General features: G+C 42.4%; 1 protein-coding gene and 1 non-coding gene across 2 annotated transcripts in view; one reads left to right on the forward strand and one right to left on the reverse strand.

The window, feature by feature from the left end:
* Positions 1-12,510, reverse strand: part of Galntl5 (polypeptide N-acetylgalactosaminyltransferase like 5) — a 41,105-nt gene extending 28,595 nt beyond the window's left edge. The window contains exon 1 of the mRNA XM_077795881.1: positions 12,435-12,510. Within this exon, the coding sequence (XP_077652007.1) occupies positions 12,435-12,510 (76 nt within the window). The remainder of the gene's footprint in view (positions 1-12,434) is intronic.
* On the forward strand, positions 2,842-2,914 carry Trnaa-ugc (transfer RNA alanine (anticodon UGC)). The gene has a single exon. It is a non-coding gene; the product is annotated as a tRNA-Ala (tRNA).
* Positions 12,511-13,278: the final 768 nt, after the last annotated feature.

Consider the following 13,278-nt stretch of genomic DNA (forward strand, 5'->3'; position numbering starts at 1 on the left):
TCTTTGTACTGTACCAGAGATTTTGATATGTTGTATCTGTTCTCATTTGTTTCTAAGAATTTCTTGATTTCTTTTCTTATTTCTTCTATGATCCATTCCTCATTTAAGAGAGTGTTGTTCATGGGGTGCCTGTAATCCCAGTGACCTGACAGGCTGAAGCAGGAGGATTTCAAGTTTGAGGCCAGGCTCAGCAACTTGGTGAGGTTCTAAGCAACTTAGCACAACACTGTCTCAAATTTAAAAATAATAAAAAAGGATTGGGATGTAGTTCAATTGTAAAGTGCCCTTGGGTTTAATCCCTACTACATCAAAAAAGTATTCTTTGTTCAATCTCCATGTGTTTATGTAGTTTCTATAGCTTTTCTTGCTGTTGATTTCTAATTTCATTCCATTATGGTCTAATAAGATGCATGGGATTATATTGAGTTTTTTGTATTTGCTAAGATTTATATTGTGACCTAGAATACGGTCTATTTTGGAAAAGGTTCCATGAGTTGCTGAGAAGAAAGTGAATTCAATTTGATGTGAAAAATTCTGTAGATGTCCATTGGACAAAATATTATGTGGGGCTGGGGATGTGGCTCAAGCGGTAGTGCGCTCGCCTGGCATGCGTGCGGCCCGGGTTCGATCCTCAGCACCACATACCAACAAAGATGTTGTGTCCGCCGAGAACTAAAAAATAAATATTAAAAAAAAAAATAAAAAAATTTAAAAATAAAAAAAAAATTCTCTCTCTCTCTCTCTCTCCTCTCTCACTCTCTCTTTAAAAAAAACAAAATATTATGTGGATATCCATTTGACTTATAATATTATTTAGATATAATATATAATATTATTTAGATTAGAAGTCTCTTTATTAGATGAACTGTCTCTTGGTGAAAGTGCTGTGTTGAAATCACCCAATATTATCGTATTCAGGTCTATCTGGGATCGATTGTCAGGAAGAGTGTGTTTGTGTGTTTGTGTTTGTGTGTGTGTGTGTAATTATGTACACCAACATTTGGGGCATAATTATTTACTGTCATTATATCTTCTCTTTGGATTGTTCTCTTTACCAGTATATAGCAGCCCTCTTTGTGTCTTCTGATTATTTTGTTGACATCTGCTTTGTCAGATATGAGAGTAGCTACTCCTGCTTGTTTTTGAACTCCATTTTTATAGAATATCCTTTTCCATCCTTATACTTTCAGTTGGTGGATGTCTTTGCATGTAGTTGGATCTTGTTTTTTAATCCATTCTGTGAATCTGTGTCTTTTAATTGGGGGTTGAAGCCATTTACATTCAGTGTTATGGGTAGACGCTTATTTTTTCCTGTCATTTTTGTTTGTTTGCTTTAAATAAAGCAAATTAAATAATTAGGTCTTAATTTTCACTTAGCTAATTGCTCTTTTAGAAAGCTTCATCAATTTGGGAGTTTGGGGATTTATCTTTGAGTTCTGTGTATAGCATATCTTCAAGTATTTTTTTAATGCTGGTTTAGTGATCATGAGTTTTTTTAGTTTATTCTTATCATCATGGAACAGTTTTATTTCTTCTTCAAATATGAAAGATAGCTTTGCTGGATTATAGCAATCTTGACTGACCATTGTGGTCTTTTATGGCTTGGAATATCTTATTTTAGGGTCCAATTTGAGAAGACAGAAGTGAGCCTTATTGGCTCACTTAAAGAAGTGTGAGCCAAAATTTTTTCTCTTTAGATTTTAATATTCTTCCCTTATTTTCTATGGTTGGCTTTTTAATTATGATATGTCTTAGAGACCTTTTTTTTTTTAAAAAAAAAATCTTGTCTATTTGAGGTTCTATATACATCCTGTATGTGCATGTCCATCTCATTTCTAAGGTTAGGAAAATTTTCTGCTGTTGTTTCACTGAAAAGCTTCTTAATGCCTTTGGTCATTATATCCATAGTTCCCTTGACTTCATGTCCCCATATATCCCAATGACTCTTAGATTTGGTCTCCTGATGTTGTCCCAGAGTTCTTGTATTCTGATTGTGGTCTTTTATTTTTTTCTTTATTGCATACTGAGTAGTCAAGTTCATATACACTGTCTTCAAGGTCTGAAGTTCTATTTGCTATATAATACAATCTTTGTTGATAATTTTAAGTGCATTTTAAACTTCATTCAGTAGTCTTTCATTTCCAGGAATTCTGATTGGTTTCTTTATTGAAATTGTCTTTCAGTTTCTGTATTTGCTCTCTTAATTCATTCCTTAGATCTTGTTTTAGCTCACTGAACATTTTATTAATTGAATTTTTATAGCAATTCTCTGGAATTTCATCCATTTCCCTATCTATGGGTTACTTTGTTGGGGGATTGTAAAGCTGGGGGAAGACTTGTTTGCCTGTTTATGTTCTCAGAGGTCTTGGACTAGCACACCTATTGAGATGGATTAAGATAAATCTGTAAGACTAGTTGCCATAAAAAGAGAAATGGTGGGGTCAGCATTTAACATCAGCACCAACAACAAACAATTGTGAATCAGATCTAATATTAAACAGCAATTGTCAACTACATCATCCACTGTGTTATTAACCACGCCAACACTGATGGTGGGGAGTAGGAATTATATCAATCAAATTGTTCTAAAAGGTAGCATAATCACATTTCCTTAGGTGGAATGAAGTAGGAAGGCCAGTGAAGAGGGGGTGCAGGAGAGAGGTACAGATGACAGCCATAGAGAAGGAGGAGTAATAAATAAATAAAAGTCTAAGAGGAAGAAAGAGAGGGGAAGAAGGAACAAGGAAATTTGACAATCTACCCACATGTCAGATTTGTGGTGTATTTTCTCCTTAAAGAAGAAGGAGTGATTAAGAGAAACAAAAACAAAGATACAGGGCTGGGGATGTAGCTCAGTTGGTAGAGTGCTTGCCTTGCATGCACAAGGCCCTGGGTTCAATCCCCAGCACCACCAAAACAAAAACAAACAAAAAAGCCCCCACAAACCCAAGAACCCCATATAAAATCTACCCTTCAAATTCAAAACAGGCTACATAACAAATGAGTGAAGAAAAAGCAATTAAAATGAAAGAAAAATTATATGAAAACATCTGTATCCTTGAATCTATCAGCATGACCAGAACCTACACACACAGAGAATGGAAAAAATTTTTAAATATATTCTTTTTTTAAAAAAGGGGGAAAATTTAATAAAAAGTGAAGGGATCATGGTGTTTAAAGTGGTGGCAGGGATGGATGTTTATTTCTTACACTCTTGGGCCATTCTTTGCATTTCTTTTGGGGCTGTGTACCCATTGGACCACAGACCAGGGCTTGTTAAACCCGAATTCTTTGTGTTTCTCAGCAAGTTGCCAGCCATTGGGGTCTGAACCAAAGCTGGTGGTAATACCTTCCAGCTTCCTGGCTCACAGCATAAGATAGGATAGACAGAGGAGGACTGAAAATCGGAGTTTTGTCTGGATAGTCTAACCCCAGAGTGGGCCTGATGGGGAGATCTAAATGGGAAGTCCAGTGGCTGGGGCTTGGTTCCGGCTGTCTTAGGAACTTTGTTGGAAGGATTTGAGGTTAAACACTCATGCCGTGCTGCTGAGTAGACGCTCATCTCTGCTGGATGTCTGGATCTCAGGAACCTCCCCAACCCATTCTAAGAGCAGGAAATCTAATTCTCTGCAGGTCTTACATATTCTACCACCATGGGTGTGAGTTTCCCAGAGTCAGACCTGGAGTGCAGAAGTGCCTTCTGACCAGTTTCTGGCCTCTTCCAAGCTGTGGGTGACCAGCAACAAAGGGGACTCGGGCCTCTCTCCCCTCAGTTTCCCAGCCTCAGTCACCACAGGCACAATCCTCCCTGCACCTGTTTCAGCCACATGGGTCTGAACTCCACAACAGGTATGGGACCGGGGCTTGTTAAATCTGACTTCTCTGTGTTTCTCACCAAGCTGCCAACCATTGTGGAGACGCCTGTTATAAGCTCCTGGTCTCTCACCTCTGCATGCTGCCCTGCGGCCACCTGCAGTTGGTTCCCACCCTGACCCGGCTGGCAGGCTGAGATTCTGACCAGTTTCAATCCTCAACCTGCCCCACCATCTCTGGGTCAGGTTCTACTCCACAGGTTCTCCCCAGCCTCTCCTCCTGTGCTCCCTGCAGTGGACAGTGCTACCAACATCAGCCAAGTCGGTGTGTCTCTATCATATTGTTTCTTGTTTTGGGTTTAGAGCTTCTGAATTTCTGTGTCTGTGATTACTTTACTGTCCAGTGTCGAATGACAGTGAATTCCCTCAATCACCACCTCACCGAGGAGCAGTACTGCTACTTGGATTTGAGCAGAGGAACACCTGGGGCCATGCCGTCCTCCGAACCCGCTGTCTTCCCCCTGGACCCACATGTTAGATGTGTGGTGTATTTCCCCCTTAAAGGCCTAACAGAAAAAAAAATCAAAATACTCACATTTCAGAGAAAGTAGTCTGGGGCTTTTAGGCTCCTCTTTGTCGGAAGGGTTAGTTACTACCTGGGGTCTTGGTACTTGTCCTGGGTTGTGGAGGATTTGTTGATGCCCATATTTTTCAAGGGACAAGAGTGATTCAGACTCCTGGGTATTATTCTGGTAGCTCTCACGGTGATGGTGGAAATATAGGAATAACGGAGGTATCCAGATCCCAAACAACAGGAACGCACAGAACAAACACTGGATTAAGATATTTCTCAGTGTAAACCTAGCATTTTTGAACGTCAGTTCTTCAATTTCCTAAATCAGAAAATTTAAGAGAAACAGTGTTAGATATTTCAATGATTTCATCTACTTTAGTTAAATCCGCTTTCCAGTGTTTTAAAAACATGACCATTTTGATCAGTCCTTATCATAATCATAAAGCATATTGCTTTTCTAATTAGCAAAAAAATCTTAAAATAGATGTTTACAAGATTATTTAACATTCAGATATAGCACATATTTAAAGTCCTCAGCCCCTACTCCTGAGTGAAATAATGTGAAAAATGCCTCACTCATCTCCATGCCCAACCCATTTTGCAAAGATAGTGTACATCTGTAAAAAATCTGATATGTCACCAGTCAAAAAGTTAAAAATGTAAAGACATGCAGTGATACATGCTACAGAGAATATGGATAATGAGAACTGTGGTCCGCTCCCAAAGGGACTACAAATTTGAGTAACTCTTTTGGCAATATATACATAAGGTAAAGAAGATATATACATAAGGTAAAGAAGCTGTCCATCATGAGACATGTACAAGAATGCTAATTGGAGTAATGTGGGTACTGGTTTAAAATGAGATTCAATTTAGCTTTTTCTCAATAGAAGTGACAAAGTGAGGCTATTCATTTGCTGATGGAATAAATCAACTGAAACTACATGCACTAATATTGTGAAACCTAAAAATCATAATGTGCAAGCAGAACATGATGTGAATTTGGAAAACACAAGAAGCAGTGTCACTGTTTACAGATGCACCCGTGTGTAAACAATGCATACAAATGACATATACAAATATAGTGTGTTCTACCTATCACATTCCTGTGCTGGGCAAACATTCCCACCTTCTGACCACCAGATCAGTACCTGGGTTCACAACATACCCCAGCTGGGAAGTGCTGGGCTGCTAAGAGAGGGAGGAGAACTCATATCCAGGGGCTGTAGATCAGTTATGGCCAACCAGCAGGGACAGGGGCACCTGTGGGGGCTGAGTCCCTGAGGAGGCTGCATCAAGGTGGGAGAGTCTAAGGTTAGAATAGAGAGTGCTTCGCAGTACAGGAGTGTTCTCCCAGGACACAGGGCTAACACTTGGCAGAGATACTGGATGCACAATAAACATTCTTTGGCTGAATGAACAATACTTTACAAATGAAATATTTGATTATGCAAAGAGAGAATATCAAATGTATAACAGATGAGGAAAATTCTAACCCAGGGAAATGGTGGATTAAAACACAGAGAGCTGGAGGTGGAGCTCAGGGAGAGGGCACTTACTTGGCTGCGGTGAGGCCTGGGGCTCTAGCCTCAGAACCATCAATGAATCAAACAAATCAATAAATCAACCAAAAACTGAAAAAGGAAGGATGCTGTCTTAATTTATATTATTTCCACATCTTCCTATTAAATGTATAAATTTTGAGAGAATTCTGTGTTAACGTTCTCCAAAACCCAAATGACAAAATACACAAGACGCGGAACCAGATCTTACGGTCAGAGTTAGTGTATTTATAGGCTCAGATTATTACAGAAAAACAAGTCCATGTTCTCAAGGATTCTAATTTTTAAGAAAACTTGGAGGGATTTCTCTTAAGGGGCAAACACTTGTGGAAACAGTCCCTCTCTGTTTTATTTTCCCAAAATCAATCCTCGTGGTCCATTCTCTTAAACAGAGCTCACCCTGGTTCTCTGGAGTGTTCATTTCTCCTCCCAACCCACCCTCCACCACTCCCACGAAATGCAGGAAACCTCTCATCTAAGGGATAGGTCTAAGAGGTCTGTGATCGTTTTTTTTTTGACTAACTTCAGAAGAAAATCATGTTCAGTTATTTTCTTCACTAAAATATGCTGAATTTACATGATAGAAGGACACAGAATTGATTTTTAAAACCTATTTCAACAATGATTTATATGTACAACAAATAAAATGTGAAGTACACGAAAGAGAATCAGGAACTACCTAAAAGAATCCCGTAAAGAAGAAAAGAAGGCAATTAATTACCATCGACATGTGCGCGTGTGCACACTCATACACACAGGCACAGAGTCACACATGGGGAATCTGGATTTACAGACATTGAGTTTGTTTTGAAATGTGAGATTTTAGAGTTAGGAAAAGATGACCTTGCTTTAAATAATGCCACGACTAATTTTTAAGTAGATGATTAGTATTTTTTAACTCCTGGCCTTCCTGGGACAATGTTAACACTGATTTCCACGTAAGGGCTACACCTCTCTGATATTTTAAAGGCTTTTTCCCCTTACTGAATATTTTAAATAATAACACATTCATTTATAGACATGTTAAGATCTCAAAGGAGTATATAGAGAAGACCGGGCTGTTCTTCAAGAACTAAAGCCGTCGCTGCTCCCATTCCTCCCCTCTAGGGTGGCATAACTAGTCTGGATGCCTGCTGCCTTTTGGAGATTTGAAGTCATCTTCTTCCTAATTCCTCAGCTTTAGGATAATGTCAGGGTTCCCTGGAAGGGGGACTCCCCCCCGACATCTTGGTCCTCCCCTTTCTAGCACACCAGCTCCCTCCACCTACCATTGAGGTCACACTCCCTGCATCCTCTGCTTTGACAGTGTTGGGTTTGCCAAGTGGAGTCATAGGCAAAATTAGGTGGGAGCCTGGGGGACTGGACTGAAAGGTGGAACTTTCTGGATGGCAGATTGTACGGTGCTGGATTATCCTAGGTGGCCCCGGCTATACAGTGGTGCTTAAAATGCAGCATTAGGTCACCTCACAAAGCCTGGTGACATCACAGGGCATGGCCACCTCCCAGAGGCCCCTCCCCATGAGCTCCAACTTGCAGGTGGAGTCCAGGAGTTCAAGAGGTCAAAGGAGGCTTCCAGAGAGACTGGCAGCCCTGGTACCTCCACCCGAGAAACAGGGAGAGCCTCGTGAGGGTCAAGGCCAAACCCTTCTCTAGACTAGGCCTACTGTTTAGCTTTTCTGAAATAAACTTAAGAAAGATACAAGCTTTCAGAATGCCTCACGAAACTTCAAGACAAGCTAAAGGGTTATCTGACTGCCTTTTAGTTTTTTACTTTCCAATATAGTACTCTATATTGGGCCCTTCTATTTCTTCCCTGGGGCAGGCAGGATGGGCAAGGACTTCCAGGCCCCCACTCATGAGCCTCCTTCAGTCAGGCTGTAGGGAAAGGTGTGTCCGCTGTCTGTAACAGTTAGTGTTACTCTGGGGGTGGGGAATGTCACTCAGGGGTAGAGCACATACCAAGCCCTGGGATGGATCTCCAGCACTGAGGAAATAAAAAGAAGTAAAAAAAGAAAGAAGGAAAGTGTAAGTTTTTATTCACAATAGACTCAAACAGGAAACAATTGAAGTGTCATTGATAGTAGAATGGACAAATGATGGCATATTAACATAACGGAATGCAAACAGCAACAAAGAATCCTGAACTACAGCAACGAGGATGCACCTCAGACAAAAGGTCCAGGGTTAGAAGCAAGACCCAGGCGCGCACGATGCTGTTTATATGACGTCAAGAAAAGGCAAATCCGTTTGGAGTGATATCAGACCTTTGGGGGCCTGGGGTGGCACTAGGTACAGAGAGGGGCCAGGGCTGAGCCTCTCAAGTGCCAGAATGTTCTGTGTATGCCTGATCTAGAAGAGGCATCGGGAACTGTTCACTGAAGGTCTACCTGCTTCAGTGGTGCTGTCATGTCTGACAAAGTTAAGGAGGAAAAAAGTCAACACAACTTGGGGCTGGGATTGTGGCTTATTTTGTTCATTTATTTATATGCAGTGCTGAGACTCAAACCCAGTGTGTCACACATGCTAGGCGAGTGCTCTACCACTGAGCCACAGGCACAGCCCCAGAAATGCTGCATTTTGTTTAACTATTCATCAACTGGTAAACATTTTATGTCATTTCTACTTTTTGACTATTATGAATGGTGCTGCCCTGAATATTCATAGAGAGGTTTTTGTGTGGACATGAGCTTTCAATTCTCCTGAGTACCTACCTGGGAGTGAAACTGTGTATGGTAATCTATCTTTAATTTTTTGAATAATTTCCAGACTGTTTTCCAAAGAAGCTGCATCACAAGGTTTTTATTTCCAAGATTTTTCCCAAGAGAAAGGGAAATGATTTATTAACTGCCTTTCCTTGGGCTGCCTGTGGCATGTGGATTGCCTAGCTGGCCTCCACCATGTGTACAGACCAACAACTGACAGTACGTTTTTAATAGATATATCTTATTGGTTCATTTCTCAGCTGGACCATTGCATACTTATGTAAACCCCAATGTGCCTGATGAATTAGATGCAAAAATATTTGATGAAATCTTAGCAAATTGTGCTCGACAACATATTAAGAAGATTGTACCCCACGACCAAGTTGGTTATTCCAGAGATGCATGGATGGTTTAATCTAAACAAATCAATAAATGGGGACTGGGGTTGTGGCTCAGTGGTAGAGCACTTGCCTAGCATGCCTGAGGCACTGGGTTTGATCCCTGGCACCAATAAAAATAAACAAATAAAATAAAGGTATTGTGTCCATCTACAACTAAAACAAAATATTTTTAAAAAATCAATAAATGTAATTTGTCACATAAATAGAATTAAGGACAAAATCACATGATCATCTCAGTAGATGCAGAGGAAGCCTTCAACAAAATTCAGCACCCATTCATGATAAAAACACTGAAGAAACTAGGGATAGAAGGAACCTACCTGAACATCATAAAGGCTGTACATGAAAAATCTAAAGCCAACCTCACAGTAAATGGGGAAACACTGAAAGCATTTCCTTCAAAATCTGGGACAAGACAAGGAAGTTCGCTCCTATTTAATATAGTGCTAGAAATCTCTAGGAGAGCAATTAAGGAAGAGAAGAAAATAAAAGGGATAAAAAATGGAAAGGAAGAAATCAAATTATCACTGTCTGCAGATAATATGATCCTATACCTAGAAGATCCAAAAACAAACAAACAAACAAACAAACAAACCTCTACCGAAAGATTTCTAGAGCTAATAAACAAATTTGGCAAAGTAGCAGTTTACAAAATAAACATACAAAAATCAGGAGCTTTCCTATGTACCAACAATAAATCTCCTGAAAAGAAATTGGCAAAACAAGTCTATTCACAATAGACAGATAATAAATAAAACTCAAGGAATAAATCTAACCAAGGAGATGAAAGACCTCCGTAATGAAAACTATAGAACACTGGAGAAATAAATAGAAGAAGACAAAAGAAGATAGAAAAACCTCCTACGTTCATGGATAGACAGAATATTGTTAAAGTGGCTACACTGCCAAAATTAATATTCAGAATCAGTGCAGTTCCCATCAAAATACCAATTACATTCTTCACAGAATTAGGAAAAACAGTCCTAAAATTCATCTGGAAGAATAAAAGACCCAGAATAGCCCAAACAATTCTAAGCCAAAAGCAATATTGAAGGCATCACAATACCTGACTTCAAATTAAGTTCCAGAGAGCTATAGTAACAAAAACTGCATGGTACTAGCATAAAACACAGAGACCAATGGTACAGAATAGAAGACATAGAGACAAATCCTCACATCTACACTTATCTGATTGTTGACAGAGTTGCCAAAAACATACATTGGAGAAAAGACAACTTTTTAACAAATGGTGCTGGGACAACTGGTTCTCTATACTGTAGAGTGAGACGAGCTTTATCTCCCACCCTGCACAAAATCAACTCAAAATGGGTCAAAAAACCTAGGAATTAGACCAGAGACTGTACAACTCCTAGAAGAAAACACAGGGTCAACACTCCAGCATACAGGCATGGGCAAGGACTTTCACAGCAGGACCTCTAAAGCTCAGGTAATAATGCTGAGAGATAATAAATGAGATGGTATTAAATTCAAAAGCTCCTGCACAGCAAAGCAAACAGTTAGGAACGTGAAGAGAGAACCTACAGAATGGGAGAAAATCTTTGCTAGCTACTCTTCTGTCAGAGGATTGATAACTAGAATATATACAGAGCTCAAAAACCTTTTTGATAAAAGTCGAATAACCCAACTAATAAATGGGCAAATGAACTGAACAGACTCTTCTCCAAAGAAGAAATACAAATGGCCACAAATATATAAAAAATGCTCACTATCATTAGCATTAGGGAAATGCAAATCACAGCTACACTGAGATTTCACCTCACACTGGTCAGAATGGCGGTTATCAAGAATCAAATAGTAGTAAGTGGTGAAGAGGAGAAAAGGAACACCTCTGCTATTGGTGGGATTGTAAATTAGTACAACCACTATGGAACTCAGGACGGCATTCCCCGAAAGATCAGACCTGGGAACACCATAGAGCCCAGCTGCACCACTCCTGGGTGCTATCCTGAAGAATCAGGGTCACCTCCCTCCACAGGTAAGTGATAGAGAAACACCCACGTGTATAGCAGCCCAGTTCACAGCAGAACAGCCTGGGTGTCCATCAACCGTGAGGACAAAGAAAATCCTCCTGGGCCACAGAGAAAAATGAAATTATGTCGTTGAGGGACAAGAGGAAGGCAGCAGGATGGGGTACAGCCAAGATGGCCGTGTCATTGAGCTGCTGTGGCCAAGCGAGACACATGAGAAGCGTGTCGGTGCCTGCGGGGATCGTCCACGAGGAGGGGGACGTGCCACCAGCTCTTCTTTCTCCAGCTCCCCCAGGCTTCTGAGCTGGGGACTTGCCAGCACTAAGGGGAGCTCCCAGGGCAGGACACCAGAGGGACAAGAGGATAACACCCAGTGCTAGACCCAGTCATCTCCTTGGCAGCCAGCAGGAGGCTGGGTGCGGCCAAGAGGGTCGGAAGTGAGGGACCCCAAACAGAAGGCTGCTGGAGTAGTGACATCCACACCCAGCCAACCTCCCCTCGTTCTCTGGCCTTCAGCGCCAGCCTCCCGTTTCTCCTGCCCTGTTCTCAGCTAGTTGCTGGGCATGCGGAAGCTCTCAGATGAGGAGGGCTCCCCCTTTATCCCCACCACAACCCCACGACCGTGCTCGCAGAGTTCTCTCTGCTGGACAAGGAGGGCCCTGCTGTAGCCCCTCTCCTGCTTGGCATCCCGTCCTCTCCTCTTTCTCAGGGGCTGAGGTCAGTTCTCCGTTTGTCTTGAATTCCTGGTCACCAATTTCGCCTCTTCCGGATCTTTTGCACGAGCATCTTTAGGACACCCTTCCTTGACTTGGGGTCCCCTCGTTGCTCAGTCCCAGCCGCAGGGGGACTGCTCTTTGCAGTTCGGTGGGCCATGCTGCTCCATCTGGGCAAAGGGCTGTGGCCCAGTGGGGCTCTTTTTCTGTGGGTGACCTGTAAAGTGGAGCACAAGGCAGAGCCACAAGGTGCCAGGCCACAGCTCATTTACCTAACGAGTTGTGTCTGCATAGTCTGCACCACATCTGTTACATTGGGCCCCTGAGGCTTGGGGGACAATTTGTTACCCCAGAATAGCCTAAAATGCTCCGTAACTGCTCCTGAAACCATTCACATCCTGCCCCATCCCCTCCACTCCACTAGCTATTGCCACCAAAGTCACTGCCGTACTGTCATCTGTGAGGTGACGGTGGTGGAGGTGAAGTCTTGGAGATCTCTTCAGGAGCGTTGTAGTTCTTACAAACCCACAGAGGGGAACCGCAGAACAATTCCAAGGAGGGCTGGCTGTGGGAAACCCTGGGAGAGGCCTGGTGTAATGTGGGTTCAGACATTATAATTTCCACGATCGCTGCCGACTGACTGCAAAACCAACTGAACATTTCTGGTGTCTTCCCAACTAACCTGTGAGGGAAGAGATGTTGCTCATCTTGCGCTCACGGCACTCTGGCAGACACCTGAGAGTCCCGAATGGAGTCATGGCAGTGTGGTGTGACGTCGAGGGCCTCCACTTCAGCCTGGAACTCCTGAAACTGTTAGTTAGCTTTCTGTTACTATAACACAATATTTGAGATAATCAACTTAAGAAGAGAGAAGGTTCATTAGGCTTAAAGTTTTGGAGATTTCAGTCCATGGTAGGTTGGCCCATTGCTTTTGAGCCTGTGGTAAGGCAGCATGTCGTGATGTGAGCTGAGGAAATGGCTCAGCTCATGGCAGCTGGGGAGCAGGAAGGGACAGAGAGGGAGGGATGGAGAAAGAAAGAGATCAGCGCACTCCCCAGCGACCTACAGACCTCCTACCAGCCCCCCCTTCCTAAAGCTGCCACCACTGGGTCCCAGTAGCGCCCCAGCCGGGGACATTCCCGATTCAAACTACAATACACCCCAAGCCTTTTTGAGGGTTGCTGGCTTTGGGCAGCAGGACCTCAGACTCGTCTTCTCACCTGAAGGGACACACAGGCAGATGTCACGTGACGATGGAGACAGACAGGAGGGCTGTGCCTACCAGACCTGGACACCAAGGACTGCCACACACCCGCAGCTGAGAGTGGCCAGGAAGGGTTCTGCCCAGACCTCAGAGGGAGAGCCCAGCCCTGCTGACACCTGCGTCTCAACTTCTGGCCTCAAAACTATGAGAGAATGATTTCCTGGTGTTTTACGCCACCCTTAAGTAGAAATTATGGAGACCACTGTTTGGGACTAGCACCAGCACTGGGCCCCCAAAGTCAGAATGGAGTCTCTCCTGCTAA

This window comes from Urocitellus parryii, chromosome 3 (assembly GCF_045843805.1).
Source record: "Urocitellus parryii isolate mUroPar1 chromosome 3, mUroPar1.hap1, whole genome shotgun sequence".
NCBI classification, from domain to species: domain Eukaryota; kingdom Metazoa; phylum Chordata; class Mammalia; order Rodentia; family Sciuridae; genus Urocitellus; species Urocitellus parryii.